Source organism: Monomorium pharaonis, chromosome 2 (assembly GCF_013373865.1).
Source record: "Monomorium pharaonis isolate MP-MQ-018 chromosome 2, ASM1337386v2, whole genome shotgun sequence".
In the NCBI taxonomy this organism is placed as follows: domain Eukaryota; kingdom Metazoa; phylum Arthropoda; class Insecta; order Hymenoptera; family Formicidae; genus Monomorium; species Monomorium pharaonis.
The window spans coordinates 10,268,053-10,286,338 of record NC_050468.1 but is presented as its reverse complement, the minus strand read 5'-3'; the positions used below and the strand labels follow the sequence as shown (position 1 = coordinate 10,286,338).

At 46.4% G+C, this 18,286-nt stretch overlaps 1 protein-coding gene across 3 annotated transcripts in view; it reads right to left on the bottom strand.

The window, feature by feature from the left end:
• LOC105832073 (ankyrin repeat domain-containing protein SOWAHC) overlaps window positions 1-18,286 on the bottom strand; it is a 145,558-nt gene that overhangs the window by 116,467 nt on the left and 10,805 nt on the right. For all 3 annotated transcript variants that reach the window (XR_004962142.1, XM_036282680.1, XM_036282681.1), the window contains exons 5-6: window positions 13,099-13,134; window positions 12,719-12,823 (exon numbers count right to left, since the gene is read on the bottom strand). Coding sequence is in view for 2 of the 3 variants with exons in the window: in XM_036282680.1 (XP_036138573.1) it covers window positions 12,719-12,823; window positions 13,099-13,134 (141 nt within the window). In the remaining variant the exon portion in view is untranslated. The remainder of the gene's footprint in view (window positions 1-12,718; window positions 12,824-13,098; window positions 13,135-18,286) is intronic.

The window sequence follows — 18,286 nt, the reverse complement described above, 5'->3', positions numbered from 1 at the left end:
ACGGACGGAATGGTTAGCATTAGCGAGATGGTTAACATTAAGCTCGTGCTTAATGGAAAGGAATCGATATATTTTTTTCTATTTCTCTTTCAATATATTTAATTGTAATTTGTTAAAAAAATAGAAAACCGACAATGTAGCTTTAATAAATAGCAAGCCTTCATTATACGCGGAAGGAAAATATCGCGGTCGATTCAAAATTGCATAGGAAGCCATTCGTCCGACACGCGTGCCAATTATCCATACGATGGATATGATAAGTCGCGACTGCAATTTGCTTTGTATTATTTGCAGTATTGTTTCCTCCAAAATCCCTTTTTCCCTCCCTCGCCTTCATCCCAATTACTCCATGCCCCCGGGGCAACCGATCTCCACCATTATCGGATGACACGGCCCGGCGCTTTTATGTTTAATTGATATTTTTCGTAACTCCCCCAAAATCCAATAAAGAGGCGCCCCGGCAAACAGATATAATTCCAGGCCCGACATCGTTCTCGTTAAAATATTTCTGATGGAAAAATATTGCGTACAGGATCGATTCAAATTTAAAAGCAGTTTGCCCGCCGAGGAACGGGAGCCTTCGAATGAATTCGACGCGGAAGTTCCATTACAAATATTTTAGCACGGACCAGCTCCTGAAGCGTTTTCGTTGCAATTAAAAATACCTTATCCTTCCATGCTAAACGCGAAACGTGGAAATTGTATAATATTGCTGTATTTCATTCATTCTTTCATCGTGAAGAAAGAACAGCTATAAATTAAATGTAATAAACTCTCTGCCTTCTATTTCGTTTTCCCCTGATTTATATTTTTCCGTTTGCGACGTCGTACGTAAAAAAATTCGGAAAACAGATAACATCTAGAAAAAGCATAAAACTGTAGTCCACTTGAAATGAAATGAAGGGACTTGCTCGTCCCTTTTCTGTTTTCATGTCGAATAATGTTTCCCCCGCGAAAGGAAACTCGAATGCATTTTTTTCTATTCTCCCCTTCCGCTTCATTCTCGATTTATTGGAACGTGCTGTCCGGGGTTACAACCGAGCCCCACCGCGGCGCCGAAAATGTTCAGCAAAATTAAATGAACAATTCGTTACGGGAAGTAACGACCTTGCGCATCGCAATGGCCTCTCTTTCTCCCTCGTGACCACAAACGGTGAAATTCGTAACGCAACTGTATTAATTAATCACTATCTATCTATCCCCTGAGAAGCATTTTAGCTTTTCTTAAGCTACATTGACAGATCCACGTGCATGTATACGAATTATACAAATAATTGCACTAAATATAGAATGTAAAAGAGAGAGTTTACAAAAGGCAACAAAAACAACCGATTGGATTTTCTTCTCGGAAGGATAGTAACAGATATTTTTCCGAAAGATAAGAACTATAATTCCACAAGCCGTCACAAACAGTTGACATTTTGCGTGAATCGCCGAGAAAATTTTGAGAAATCGAAACCCGAGAGGAGGGGGCGCGCAGTCAGAAAGGTCCAAAGATACAATCTTTCGTCTTAACGATCGTTTAACGATAGCCGTGCGGTTCCTGAGTGGCGCCAGGTCTGTGTTTCGCCGTAGCACAGTGAACGCAATCCGAGGACAGGACAAGAAAGGACCGATAAATTTCCCAAAGTCAGTACAAAGCTATATATTCCAAGTGTTTTAACTCTAATGCGTCCGTGAAGCGAAAAAATATTAGCAGTAAATTTCCCGTAGGAACTGTTGCACGCAGTGCGGAATTTTTGTCGCAGACCGCAGCATTTTGAAAATTCTCTCTCATTAACGTTGGCATATATATTTTTATATATGTAGCATGATTTACTGAAAAAAGCGGAAGTGCTTCACGTGCCTGACGCAAATGTGTGCGGTAGAATAAAAGTGCCTCGGAAATTGCAGTGTTTGTTTCAATTACGAACTATTACATAAATATGTAACGCAAAACTTTTTTTAAATTTTATTAAAAAAAAAGAAAAATTTTAATAAAAGGTTAGTAGTTTCTAGAGATCTGTATGTACATAAAAATATATCAAAAATTATATTTCAAACAAACTATATAAGGAGTGTAAATTTACATGATTTTTAAAATAACATACAAAACAAAAAATGCACGATTTTAGAAACATTTTTAGAAAAATAATTAATAGAAGAAATTCCAATAGCTTTTAAATATATGTATACGAAAAGAATTATAAAAATAATTATGAAAAACCTTTGAGCAATACTGACAAAAAATGTTGATATTCAAGTAATCAACTTTAGCGCCTAATATAATTACTTTAATGGTCTAACAAAATTATATTTATTAGATCTGTATCCAGCTAAATTTTTAAGTATTTTAGCAAAATTGTTCTTTCCGTGTATGGATATAAAAATATATCAAAAATAATTATATTTTTAATATTTTGTTATAAATCGAGAATTATATCTTAAGCATTGTATATCGATAAAAATATAAATCACTTTTCAAAAATATGTAATGCGACTTTTTTTTAGAGAATATTTGGTAAGAAAAGTCCGATAATTCATTAAATTGAAATATTGTGATAAATCAAAAATTGTTTTAAGCATTCCATGTGAAAAACATAAATCACTACTTTCAAAAATTCGCAATTAGTCTCGAAATATCTTATGCTGAATATGATAATTCTTTTTCTAGTGTTTCTGGTGGATACTATGTTGGTGTTATTTACAAATTAACGGGAGATAAGACTCGCCGCAAGATTTATGACGGCGTCGCCACATTTTCAACCCTTGAGACGTAAATCCGCTCGTAACGACGCAAAAAAAAAGAGAACGGATTCATTATTCATATCTTGCGGTGTATCATGAATACTGTGCGTTCATACCTGCGCGAATGTTTTCCTTCGGAAGCCGGAGAAACGGAAAAGGGCGAGTCAAGTCGGAGCAAAACGGGAGAAATGGTTCGGGACAGGCTAGGGCTGTAGCCAGCTCGTTAAGGTAAGACAACCGAGCCGATAGCGATCGGCTAATCTTCGCCGAGTTCGCTTAGGTCGCGTTTTTCTGTATTTTCGAGAAAGAGACAAACGTGAGTGGAGTATTTGTTCTTCTCAAGGTAGCCAGGTATACCAGAGCAATTAGGACTCGTCGGAACCTGCTGTGAGACTAATTAATATTTCCAACGAAATAATTTAATTACAGATCATGTTTTATCCATTAGCTCTAAATGTTTTATATTATGTTTTATATCATGATCGTTTTTGTAAAATTAAATAATGTACGCACGACATTAAAATTGATAAAATGTCTAAAATATTTCTCAGCTACGTTAGAAAATTAATGCGCAAAGTGATAACTGTCAAGTGCAATAAAATAAAAGAGACATCCTCTACGAGAGCAACGAGATCGAGATAGATCTATTTGTATTCGTGACACCGAATATCCAGCGGAATATCGGGGCGATCAACGCCAATGGCGTCGTTAACGCCGAGTTGAAGAGATAACGCAGGTAGACGAGGAAACAAACGAGAAAGGATTAAGAGGGGTGCCGTTTAATTCGAGGGTTCGTTTTCATAACAGCGATCCCGAAGGAAGCGGGTCCGGTCTGTGTGGGAGGAGTCGATTCGCGTTAGCTGTCGACTTGGCGCGAATGCCCATCACGTATACGCGTGCATGTATATACGTGAATATAATAGCCGAGAGGCGACGGACCACGAGCGCGGTCGTTAACGAGCATTCGTAGCCGCATTAAAACGAAACCTGGATCCTTATCTGTGCAGCGTGACACGATACGCGCGGCTCATGCTCCCCTCCCCCCCCCCCCTGCACATATACGGTGTGTCCCGGGGTACACGCACCTTCTCTCGACTCTAGATTTTCGCGTGAGCTTTCCCATCTCCGTCCTCGAGAGCCAATTTTTCCCATCATAATTTTTATATATTAGATTAATACAATCTCTCATCAAAATTACTGCTCGCAAGTCTATTCAAGATCGAGATAAGGAATAAGAACTTCGTTGCCCCTTTACTGGTTCTTTTTTTTTTTTTTTTTCATGGATATGCCACAAGTGCTAATTCCCACTCGCTAAGATTCATTCGCCTTGCCGTCGAACGATGCTTTCTGAATATGACGTCTGGACGTTTCGTACGTGTCTTGGATGGAAAACGAGCGATGCGTGGAACACCCAGTATACGGACGGATACGAAACGACGCGGTCGTCGTCGTGTAATTAGAGCCTAAACTCGATTTAGCTTAGCGACACACCGGTGTACACGGCGTTCCGAAGCATGCCGCTACAAATGACAAAAACCGCCGACCCTGACACTGAAATATCAACGACGTCTCACGAATTCATCAGATCGTGCCGCCGCCACTACTCCTCCACACGCCGGCAAAGCGGCCGACTGCGACCCACCGTCGTGGAAAAAAAGAAAGAAAGAGAGAAAGATAAAAGAAGGGAAAAAAAGTAGCTAAATGCGTAGGAAGATGTAAAGAAGTTCCACAAGCTCGCGACGACTCGCTACGCTACGGACACTTGATCCTCGAGAATTCGCGGCGAGGCGGGCGGATATCAAAGAGAGGCTAGAGTTAGCTTCGTACGGAGGAGCTAAATTTGCAATGCCAATCGCAAAGTACACTGGTACACGGGAAGGCAAGAAATACAGAATCGTTCACCGCAACGGCGAGGGGGGGGGGCGCGATAAGGTCGAACGTAAAGTCAAGCACGTTGGATTCGACGGGATGAGGTCGGAGGTCGGCGGATTTCGACAGGGCGACTCGCATCCCCGATCGCCGGTTCGCGCGGCGCGGCCAGTCAGTTCAGACGGGCGTAGCGTGTACGTACTACAAACAATGGCTTTGTTTTCCACGCGCAAAACGTGATACAACTGTAAAGTAACAAAATATCTTGACGTAGATCGACACGCGATCCATCCGACGCGTTTAGAACGGGTTCTCGTATAGGGAGGCACATATACGTGCGTGCGTGCGTGCGCGCGCGCGCGTAAATATTGCGCGTTTATAGAAACGCCAGGGGCTCCTCTCTTAGCGACTGTCATTATATGCGGGTTGTCCGCCTCTAGCAACGCCGTGGCTCTTTACGAATTCAAAGCGAGGAGAAAAAGAGAGCGGACGTACGAGAGACAGGGACAACGAGACCTGTATTAAGTATTTAGTTACGCGAGGAATCTCCATAATGAGCTCCGCTTACTAATTGCACGACGTTCAGGCGTGTATCTACTAGGCGCGCGTATGCGTGTACCCGCGTGTACGTGTGTATGTAGCGCGCTATGATCTCTCTCCCATCGTGTACAACGCGGTCGATTCGAAAGTGGCGCGGCGCCATTACGGGAGCGGGGTGGGGGGGAGGGAGGGGGCGCCGATTTCATGCAGATTAATTCTAGGCAAGACTCCAAATTCAATGAGGTGCCAGCAGCGAGGTCCGACGGCTAATGATCCCGCGTTTTGATCACTTATGCATCGGCGATGATGCATGGGCTCGTAACGAAATCAAAGTCGGGGCGCGTTTGTATTCTCGCAATGCACCTGTGATGTATGTAGCGATAAAACGCTTACACGTATAAATGCTGTTTAATTATACGTATATACACTCCTTTAAATATACACTACTCATATATAGCACACCATTAATCATACACGCTGCATTAAATCTGTGTCATTACACCACCGTGTATCAGATAGACATTCTTTGTACTGCAATGCAACTATATATTTAAAGAGTTTATGTTTATTAGATTACACCTGTTCATAGACCCCATAAAATGATACCAAATACGTAATAATGAAAGTGGCGGATAGGCATCTTTAGTCTTTTTTTTTTCTCCTTCAATATCTACGATCTCGTGAAGTATAAAAGCATAACGAGACAAAATATAACGTATGGGAATAAAAAAGAATTAATCGTTCGATCGCATCACAGGGCTCATAATCCACCAAAATGAACAATATTAATGATATAAATGCGGCAATGAAGATGGCCATAAAACCTAATAGAAGCGCAGTCAACGGATTCGCCGCCGCCGCCGCCATCGTCACGAATCCGTGGAAGAACTCGAATTCCAAACGGAAAAGGCGTACCGGATGTTTGGGCTCGCCACTTTAAGGACATGTGGCTGGACAGATAGCCATCGGTCTTGAAGCTAATTAGCGACGCGCAGTGCGAACAAGCAGGGCAGCCGGGGTACTCGACGCACCGGGAGAGGAGAGAGAGTGTGCGGATATATAACACGAAAGAAGCGCGGCGATCCCCCCGGTGAACGCCCTGCCGTCTTTTCTCTCCTCTCTCTCTCTCTCTCTCTCTCACACGCCTCTCTCGTCCTCTTCAGTCGTTGGACGCGCCGGGCACCACCAGGCTGCGCGCCGGGCACGATCGACGAGCGCACGTCACGAACGATTTCGCGGGTAGATACCGTCGGCCGACGGTTTCGTCGTTCCTCGTTATTACGCGCATAATTTCTCGGAACCTCGCTCAAGGCGCGGTAAAATTATGCGCGAATGCGGATCACAGCCCTGCCGTGCGTGCCGGGGCTCCGACACGAGTATACGCGTTACAATGTATCGGTACACCTGTACTGCGGCATTAATCACGTGGTACGGGACATTCCTGTCACGATGTATACCAGACATTATTCGCGCGCGAGCGAGGCGAAACGGAAAGGCGCCGGGATTATTCGAGAAATATTTAAATTAGACTCGCTTATCGCGTGTCGGCTTATATATATATATATATATATATATATATATATATATATATATAATATATATATACCTCGCCTTGATTCCCGATTCCCGGTGTGCCCGTTCGCTAAAACAAACCCCGAGGATCCACGCGCGATCGTGCGATCGAAGTACCCTTATCGGCGATATGAGCGATATTAATATTGGCATATCGGCCGTATCCAATCCCTTCATTCATCGGCCGGAACGAGTCGAGCTTGCGACACCTCTTATCGGTATATCGGAATGGCCAAACGATGATGGGAGGTAAATCTTATGATCAGTGACAGCCAAAAACAATTACAGCGACACACCTCACCGAGTTATTCTCGTAGATATAAAAGAGGCCAATAAAGCGTTTTGTTATCTTTTGTCAAGAAGATAAAATGACGACGGCCAAGTGTATTCGGACAGATATCGCGCGTTACAAATTTTCAAAGAGACAAAAAATAACTTCACTAACTTGATAATATTGTAACTCATTGACTTCGTGATTTTCGTTTTTTTTTTTTGGAAGGGAGGAAAAGAAAACAAATGGCGCACAACTTCACGGAAACCGATCAAGTCGTTGTAGAATAACAGATAAACAAAGCGGTCGATCTGTAACGACGCTGCAACCGAGGGCGAAGAACGAAACCCTATTGGGGTTCCGCATGCCGAAAGGAGAGCAAGCGAGGAACGGAGACTCGTAAAAAAAAGGGTACTACTATGCAAGACGATCCCATGTCGCGATGACGACGCCCTGGCGCCTTGATCCCCGACACCTTCGAGCGCGCCTCGTAAAACCTATTCTCAGCCAAGAAATATCTCCGGACGGGCTGCCGCTCAACTTCTTTTTTTTTTTACCTGCGCGGATCGGGAGAGAAGACTCTCGACTCCTGCAGCTGCAACACTGCGCGCAATAATACGTCGATACGGTTCCGAGACTATTACAAACGGGATTCAATTATCGAAATCGTAAATTCGCCTCGATACATCGCACATCAAAATGTAACGCTAATGCAAACCTCACAAAGAGAACGTTTCAATATTACTGATCTTCTGATAAGTACGAGGTTTATTCGCCGGGGGGTAATGTTTCAGTATCGTCTAATGATTCTTAATCATTCTAAAGCCATCTTTGACATACGCGAGATAAATTTAATAGTAACCATTAAACAAGCGAACGGGAATATATCTCACGGGCGTGTATATTCTACACTTCAAAGCACGTACGACCCATAGAGAGGCGGGACAGGTCGTTTGGTGAGTCTCGTCGCGAGAATAAATGATCTCCGCAGGTCGAATCCGAGTTGCGAATGAAGGCGCAACCACACTCTCGTCCCCTCTTCCTTCCTCACCGGACTTGGGGCGACTTTACCGAGTGTTCGTTCGTGGAGGAATAGTCGAATAATAAGAAAGCCATTAAAAAATTAAACGAGGTCCCTGTACACGTATATAAATACGCGCCAGCAAAACGGCAAGAATAGCGCCGAGAAAAAGGAAAAGAAAGGCGCAAGGGAAAAAAAAGGGAAAGGAAAAAAAGATCGTGCGAAACGTGCGGAGCAAAGGGAGGCGGAAGAAGGAACGGTTAATTTGTTGTGCATCAGCAGCACCAGCAGCTACGAAGACAAGCTACAGAGAGAGGTACCGGGGCCATACTAAGAAAATAACTAGAGATAATTACGCGCATAAATCAGAGTGTTAATATTCGGGGGCGTAGGTAGGAGGCGCAGGTAGATATATTCGCCTATAGGTAGGCAGAACCCGTGGATATATACGGGAGGAAAGAGGGGGGGGGGGAAAGGGGGCGAGAGGTCGAACGAGAGAGGAGACAGCGAGAAACGGAGAGGGTAAGAGAGCGGAATAATGCCAACTTCGGATCGGTAGATCATTCGTGGCCGTTGGATACGCCTCCTTGTTAGCCTGGGTTTACTTAGTTCTTCGACGCTCCTACGACGTGCGTTACGCCCGCTAATAGCCCACCGGTAACGAACTACCGTCGACCTTTTTTGAGGACCTTTTAAGCGAAAACGCGTTTCTCTCCTCTCGCGCTGCCTCTTATCGATCATGGCCGTCATCGCGAGAAAGGATCGCCCCGTGGAGTCGCCTCTGAAAGCGAATTCCTTCCCACGTTTTGCCGCGCTGCCCCGACGAAAGGATATACGCCACTTAAAGAGCAGTCCTCAGGGCGATATTCGTAATTTATCGGTCGCAAATGGAAGGAGTCGCGCGCGGGTAATTCGCTCGGGTAGGCGCTCCCGTATGTGCGAATTAATTCCAGCCGTCGTCGCCGTCGTCGTCGTCATCGTAATTTCCCTCGCAGTCGTGCTCGTCGCTCGAACATTCTCGACAGGTTCGTGCGGTATCGAAATTTTTCTCCGATCGACCGGAGGATACGCGCTCGGTGGCGAGGCAAAACGGGGAGGAAAAAAAAGGGGGGAAGAAGGGCGCACAGTGGCGTTGAAACACTCATAACAGGTGGACCGATACTCGGCACGAAGATACATCTTCAAGGTGGGCGGTCCCACACTCCTTAAATCAGCCCGCAGCCACCATAACATTAAGCCCACCTCCTCTCTCACGGCACGTCTCATCTCCCGCCGTTTATTTGTTTGCTTAGAGCGAGTAATTAGAATCCGATACAAATGGTTATTATTTATCGGCACGGAGAGGCGAGCAGAGCCCGACGAGAGAGCCCGGTTACGAATGCACGGAACGGACGGACCGGGGGTATGGCCTCCTGATTGCCTCGCGTTATTAAAACCGGGAGATACCACGAGATAAATACACGGAGGCCAAACCGGCAAACACCGGCCACTATATAACGCTTGCCGGCGATCCTTACTAACAGCTTTCATTCGCGAGCGACGCAGAACTCAATTATTGCGGCGATGTCCTCCGTGAACGCGCTATTAATAATTCGCTTTACGTTTTATAAATGTCCCTAACGGCCGTTCGATAAAATCACGATGCTTCTCCGGCTTTATGTAACTCGTTTGAAACGAATGCACCAAAAACCATTTCGACTTTTGAGAAGTGAACGCAGAAGATAAAAACGAGCGCTATCGGCGCGATGCGGTTGCAGCTGTCGAACCATAGAAGCGGGTTCATGGAAATAAACGTAATGAGGTTCCCGATCGAACCGGAGGCCAGCCGCGTGCGTCACGTCAGACCCGATGCACCCGTCCTGCATTTCCGAGGAACGCACCGCGCGACTCACGGAGGCGAATCTATCGCGATGCCAGACGCGTCCGTTAATAAAGTATAATGGGCATACAGAGCCTTCCTCTCTCTCTCTCTCTCCTCCCCGACGACAACAACGACGTACACCTGACCCACAGAAAATACAATGGCCGTCTACAACGGGCACGAATCACGTAAGCCGCGTCGTGTATAAACGCGCCTCTGTGTAATGGGCTTTGTGTAAAAAAAAAAAAAGATGTTGCCTCTGTCATGATCAGTAAAGCACAGCAGCGATGTAAGTATGCCGAATAATAATATTTAATCTCTGCTCTTCTTTATTTTGAACCACAGAAATTCGTAAACTTCTACAAGTCTTGTTGATTTTTGATAAACAAACGATGTCTTAATTTCGCCAGTGGATGATTAAATATAACGTTCGGTTATTAAAAGACGACCAAACTGGCAATTTATATGAAACTCCTTTATTGCAACGTTTTGGCCATAGGTTTTGGCCGTCATCAAGCAAGATCTAAAATATTATAATTTTGAGGAATTAATTAACATTGAAAGGAATAAAGGCATCGAAAGCCATACAGACGGTAATATCATAACAACTTTTTCGCAGATTACATACGTTAGCGTTTTACGGCAGTAGCTGAATTCCTACGCATCTTATCAGGCATGAAATTATGCCAGAAATGTCATGTGTCCAAAAAACTAATAGTGAAAAGAGAAAAGTAAAAGAATTAACATGATTTTTGATAATTTCAAATTTTCTCTTCGAGATTACAATTATTTGACGCTATTAAGGCTGCGTTCCGATATTCACTGCCAGTACTGAAAATCTATAGTTTACGTCACATACACCATAGATTTTCAATACTGGCAGTGAATATTAAAACGCAGCCTAACCGTTCGTTACACTAACATCCTCGCGGATGAAATCGTTAGTCGAATATCGAATAATCGTCCGATTTATTTATTCCGACGAAAACTTCATGGGGGAGAGAAAGAGAGAGATACGACGGGAGGTAACGTTGATTAGCTCCGCTGTTGATTTAATTACCGGGAGAGTAATTGCCATGCCTACTGACGATCCCCTTCCCCTTTCCTCTCGACATAGACACCCCCCTTCTCTGTCGCTTACTTCACTCGCTCTTCAGCACCCTCATCGCCTCACACCCTCTCTGGCCCAAACTGTTGCATATTCATCGATGATAGATTATTATATGTCTACGTGTCTCGCAGCCAGGAACAATTGGTCTTGGACAATGTCTACTCGATACACACGACACGTCTCGGATTAAAATTTACACGACCAACGCGCGACAATTTGGCGAACGTTCGCTTTATGCTAATCAAAATCGACCATAGTTCTCCCTGAAAAATTACCGTCGCTCGAGTTTGCCTTTTTTTTTTGCCTCTCGCTTTCCAAATACCGTAAATTGGTCCGTTCGCCTGGTTTATCGCGTGTGTTTCGCAGAGGATATTCGCGAATAAAAAAAAGGCAGCCAGAAAAACAAACAACGACAGAGCAGTTCGTTGCCAATTTCCGCGAGTTCGAGACACGTCGTAAAAAGGGCACCGCGGACGGTTAGGTTCGTACGGTGGCGGTTATAGGCGAACGTATATCGCGGCGATGTTATCCGCAAACACGCGGGTTCGGCCAATTTATCCCAAGGGATGAGGCCGACGTGGCACGGCGGCGGTGGGTGTGAGGCAACCTTGTCCAGCGGAATGAATTCAGCACGCAGCCCCTATGCGGTCGAGCCGCCTCTACCCCTTTTGCCGTCTACAACCACCGTGCAACGTCCCCCACCTTTTGACCATTTCACCCTCTCCGTTCCTCCCTCTTTCTCGTTCGCCCGATAGCGCGAGCGCGTGTTAAGGTTCCTTCAGAACGTTTAGAGTAAGAAACAACAGATAACAAATTGATAAAGAAACGACGTAAACTCTACGAGATCCGATACAGAATTACATCAAGATTAAACACTAAAGTTTTAAATCCTGAACATTATTGTTTTGCTAAATATTATTTGGCTAATCTCTCTCGGTACAGCACGAGATCGCGGTTATTACCAATATTGAATGCATCGGATACATCGTTATGTTCTCCAACTACTTTAATTTCAGCAGTTACCTCCATTGAGGGAGTGTAAAGGAACAGCCCTGACGTGCTGCCTCCGTGGCGGTCGAGCCACACTTGACAGGCGGCGATTTATAATCGATACAAGTAGTGTGAATAGCCCTTAACCCGCTACCATCCGCCACTCCTGATCCGCTCCACATATCGCTAGCGTGGTATACAACGGCCGCCTGATTGCCACAGGGGCTCTTAGATTTATTGACCTGTCAATGGCGGCGCGCGAAAACGGCGAATTTACAACGCCGCAGGTGTTAAGTTCTGCCGTGCGTGTAATAACGGCCTGATCCCCAGGCCTACGGTAAGCCACACCGTAATTATATTTCCGAACCTCCCGCCCGTTACCTTTGTCATTATCAAGAGATAGCTGTAATTCAATGAGATCCATCGCGCGACCGCGTGCGTTTATATAGGTGTAAGCGATGAGGGTCCGATAAACGACGCGCGAGTCTAGGAAATTGCAGCGCGGTCCCCGCCGAATGTCACGAATCGTACATTCGTCGTCCGCAATGTTCTGAAATCGTTTATTCTCTACTACCTAGAAATACTACGAATTAAACGCTTGAAAGACCCGCGAAGCAGGATAACGCAAATCCCAGGGAAAGATAATTTGAAAAGTATACTCGTACGCAAATAAATAAAGCGAAACGCTCGCGAAATAATTTACAATTTGTAAATCCCGTGCTCGGCGATGGTATAAAATGATGTGGTTTATCCTACCTTGAGCCTGGTGAGACGAGGTTCCTCGGCTGCGAGCTTCGCCAGCGCCTGGTAGTCCCCCTGTGCCGCCCTGACCAGCCACTCCCGCGATTTTCCATCCAGTTGCTTCGGGAAAGCATCGATCGTGGCGATTATTAGCGATTAATGGGTGCGAGGGGGATCGCCGGGATCGATCAGCAGCACGCGGAAGATCGAGCGGGCCGTTCGATCGAGAGCGGGCGAATTTTAATTAAGATCCCCGGCCACGATCTGGCGTGCATTTATCAGGGGCCGGCAATGCACGTCCGACCAGGGAAGAGAATTACTATGGCCCGTGCTGCGTCGCTCTCGTCGGATTGGCGCGCGCAATAATCGCGATCTGCGGTGGGTGATGAACTTACCGAGGCAACGGAAGCGCTGTCATCCTCGTCGGCGCCCTGCGGAGAAAAGAAGAGGAGGGGGGGTTAGAGTTGATCCCTCGAAAAATCAACATTACGCACCACGTCACGCGGACGCGACTTGCGGGGCACGCAGTCGCAAGTCGCAGCGAAAACCGGTCCGCTGTACATGGCGTTGGTGCACTCTCTCAGAAAGAGAGAACGAGAGAGTGCACTCTCGCTATAACGCGTACGTGCCACGATGGCAAGCGCACGAAGCGGCCTGGGGGGGAGAAAATGCGTGAGCGCAGCGGGAGGCCACCGAGCACGGGACGCGCGCTTCGGCCATCAGATTGATATACGGATCCAATAATTGATTCTCCGGCGCAAGGCCTTGGGAGGCTGGCCGGGCCGCACGCACTTACGCAACCTCCCCCGGGCTGTCGCGTCTCGTGTTGTCCAAGAACAGACGTCCCATTTCGGAAACTGCCGTCCCCCGTGAACGCCCGGCAAACGGACGAGCGATCTCGCAATCGCGATTATCGATGGAGCATAAAAGCACACTTAAGATGCTTTCGATAAAATTCTTGTCGCGCGCGGTGCCCCGTATCGCTTACAAAATTCTGCTCTTAAACAGAGAATCCCCGCGCGCCATGTGATTACGTAATTATATTTTGCGCGCGTTTTTCATATTCATATTCCGTACCGCGATAAATCTCAATCTTAATAATATCCTTAACAGATCTTGATAATATTCTTAAATCGCGCTCACAACACGTGAATAGACGCTTTAACGAGAAACTCGTCATTTAATCGCGCTCATACGCGGCGCCGATCGCCGCGTACAGTGTTCTACATTATACTTATACGACGGTATATGCACGTGGTACGGTAGGATGACGCGACGAAGGAGGTGGCGGCGGAGGAGGAGGAGGAGGAGGAGGAAAGAGGAGGTGAGGGTTCTCTCCTGATCCCAGGAACGCTAAACGACTACTCATCCCTGTTAAACTGTTTGTATTTTCACTCGTCACGGCCACGTCGGTTGTTCGAGGTGCTCATATCGACACTCGACCCCGAATCAATCGTGACTCTTCATAAATTACTTCCACGGGGTGCGGGAGATGCGCGTTTGCACTTTGGCCGAGTCATCATTAGCCGGCCACGATATATCTTTATCCATCGACAATATCGCGCGTGTCCTTAAGTGAAATCACGAATTCGAAGGACGCACGTCGATAGAGGCGAGACGAGTATGCCTGGCATTCCAACGTTAATCCAAGTTCTTCCTCCCCTCCCTTGTCAAAAAGAAAAGAGAGAACGCGTCGTGTCTTTCGCAAAAGCTTTTCGATTTCGAGGATCGGGAAGATCCTCTTCCGGAAATTCTGTCGCCTGGAAATCCGCCTCGGGATGATAACCACTGACCCCCCGTCGCGTCAGGTGGTGTATCGAGGTGCGTTCCCAGCTTTCGTGCGCTACGTGTGCTCTCGCAAACACGTCTGTACGCGTGCGAATGCACAGATGCATGCTGATAGGACTTTGTTATATGTATGTATCACACAGAGGCCATGCCTCATCGGCGATGCAACAATTGTACTTGCGATAAAAAGACATTATTGCTTGGCGATGGTAAACAGCGAATGCGGGTGAATTAATTTTTAATTTAATTCCCTCGCGGCAGTAACAACTGTTACTATTAATAATAAATATAGAAGGGCACATGATAAAAGGATACATAAAATATCCCCAATTATTAGAGAAGTATATAAGAATATATAATAATTCAATTCGTTTAAAAAAAAAAAAATCTCCATACATTACGAGATTAATATGCAAATTATCGCGAAATTATGCAAGCAACGGAGGACGCATTTTACCGAAAGCCAAAGAGATATAGAAGAGAGAAACTTGGAAGCGAACTCGAGAAAATTTTCGACCTCGATATTGAGAATCGCAAATAGTCAAACATTCGCGAGAGCCTGGTATTCCGCTTCAAGTGTGCATCGCTGATTGATTTTTAGGCGATCGCGCGATACGATTGATTTTCGATGAGATTCGAGGGCAGGGGACACTTGTTCGTTCCGTATCTTGGACTTGGAGATATGTAAATGTGTTCTCATCCTTTCGTGGCGCAAGGTTTCTCCACGAGAACGATCAGACAAACGAACCAGTCAGCGACGGGATGGCACAGTCACAATGTGCCATGAGCCATAACGGCGTGGTTATCAGATAAGCTTATAAGACTCGAGTAATCGTAATAGCATCGCAATGGCGGTTTCTCCATCACGGTCGATGAACGGCGTAAAGGGAGGAGAGGGAAGCGTCGGGTAAACGATGAACGAAGACGAGAGGAGGAACGAGTCGCCGGGCCCCTTTACCCACTCGGCGAGTCATTGTTCCGTCGTAATTAATATTTTAATTGAGATCAGCGGGAATTAATTAATGCAACAGGCCTGTTAAGGTAGTTCGCCTTAACCGATCGATCGCGATCGTGATGCACTTGTCAGGATCAAGATTATTTAATTCGTCTTCTTATTCGTAATATCTCTATCAGGCGTATAAGACGTTATAAGTCCGATAAGAAGGTTTGATTCACAAAAAGGAAATAATCGTGAGGCAAATTAATCACTGGCACGGGAAATATTCGAAGACAGAAGCAAAGATCCATTAATTCGCCCGTTATAGATATTAACAAATCTATATACAAAACAATCTGTAAGCACATCTCGTGATAATTCCGATAGCTAAATAATCTCTCTCGTAATAACGGATATAGATGGATGCCAGAGATGGACGCTCGTACATCACATTCGTAATCGGATAAAAAGCTAACGACGCGACGCATATACAAGCCGCATAATCAGTTAGGATGTGATCCTAGCACGAGCGAGCGGCGAACCGAGTATCATAGAAATGGATACAAAGGGGCCATCAGCAGCCACGGTAACGAGCCAGCCGACCTACCCACCCCATCGTATCCCCCATTGTTATCGCTCTTCGTGGCGCATCAACGCCGACTCAAAAACACGCTCTCCCGGCAGTTAAGCCGTGCACATTCGCGCGTCTAATTCCGCGAATGTGGCCAGCGGCAGGTACTCAACTACTCAGCAGGCATGCACGTGCTTACTCGTGCCCTCCTATCTGTCTTTCTCTCTCTCTCACGCATACACACACGCACACATGCGCTTCCCGCATCTCTCCCACGTCTCGAACAATAAAAGGAATACGTGGTGTAAAGCAGATAGCAAACGCGCGCTCGCTCTCTTCAGGGTGGAAACGTTTTAATAAGCAGACGTACGCTGGCCTCTCCGAGGGGGCGTATAAATATATTCGGTTGCTCTAGCGTACTCTCGCACTGCGAAAGAGAGTGAGAGACGTGATATAGGGAGATTACGGGGGAACGGGGTGGTGCACTGGGGGCGGATATATCGGTGAGACGACGAAGGGCGAAGCGGGGGACGGGGCGGGTGTGGTAGAACGAGAGGCAAAACATGTTGCGGCACGAGCTGCCTCGAGAGCTCCGCGGAATTAGCTTTATTATAACCTGGGGGCCATCCATACATGCCTAACAGCGCACGAACATTCGCCGGCCAATAAGCCAAATGCTAACCAAACATTTTCGCGACTCGGCGCGCCCTACAATTCATCCCTTCCTCGCGGTCCCTCTGTAGCGCCGAGAGGTCCGGCAAGAAGGATCGATCTTGATTAAAGCGAGATGTATATTTAACGTGACTATCAACCGACACTACGCGAGCGTGACGATTCGTTGAATCGCGTCAACGACGTTCCATAATTTAACTTTGAACAAGACATACCACCTTCGTAGGCATATGTGCGAGAGTTGAATCTTATTTTATGTTATCTCAATCACGTAGGGCTTAATGAAAATTAAATGCGTTTGCTAATCGTGTGATTCCACTTGAGATATGTTGGGCTAATACAAGATGCATCGAGGAATTAGGCGCATCTTTACTGCGGCTGCAGGGAAGTCCCGCTTACCCGGCCTCTAACGATCCTCCCTCCCTCCCTCAGGAGGAACTTTTCTGGTCGCGGCAGCGCCGTGAAACGATTAGGCCCGGATTAGTCGAGCGCGCGAGATCGATTATGCGATCCTGCGGATAACATTGGCCTGATTTATTCCCCTAATGGGCGTTCGCGCATTCATTTCGAGGCCGTGCGAGGCAATTCCACGGGGCTTCGTCGGATGGCGGTGCCCGTCCTGTCGCTGACAGGAAAACTCTCGCTGGGTGATTCAGCGTTCGGTTCGGCGACGCCTCCCAACGACCACCATAATGCCTATCTCGGGGTACCCACCTACCTAACGCGCCATTTCCATCGTCGGGGATCATAATCCAAGGTTCAATCGCGAGCCGAATGAAATCGCGTCGAAATATGACGATGAAATGCTAGGGCTAAACGGCCACGATGGCTCGTGTTGTACTAATCCTCTAATCGCATCGTCGATCCTCCCATTTCAGTCCAGTCTGTCGACCAGGGAAGTCGCCTCGATCAAGTAAATGCAATATAATTTTATTCTTTTTTTTTATGGCGAGTGTAATTCATACGAAGTACGTAGAATACTTCTCTTCGATAACGATTTATCGATACAAAGCGCAACAGCCAATGTAAAATCCGTAAAATCGACGCGCTTGTAACACGATGAAATGAACGCATTCTTTTTTTTTAGGTCGCTCTCGGTGAAATCGGCTGCACGAAATTAATTTTGCGACGGGATACAAGCGTCGCGCATATATAAGCGAAATTCGACAAGTCGGCGCGGAACAATTACACGATGGCGGGGAAATTAGCGATCGCGGACGATTATTATCTCGCGCGGCGGCGTAGAGGGTGATTCATAACCCGCGCCTCGTATTTTCGCGGATGGCACACGTCGAATTTGGTCCGGATGGGAAACACGGGCGGCATCGACACCGCACGCTCGCTCAACTGGCCCTCTTCTCCACACCCCTCACCGCCCCCTCCTCCCGTTCGTTGACAGGATTATATTCGTACGTACCCACCGTGTTCCTCGGTGTACCTCGGTCCCGCAATACGCGTCGCGCGATCATATTCCCGTCAGCTAATAAATTTAGCGCGGTGCTCGAGCACACGGCTGTCGCCGTGTGATTATCGTTGCGCGATTGTTCTGCTAGCAATGCCACAATTTCGAGAGGTTCCAATGGTAGAGCGTTTCCCTTCTCAATGAAATATCACG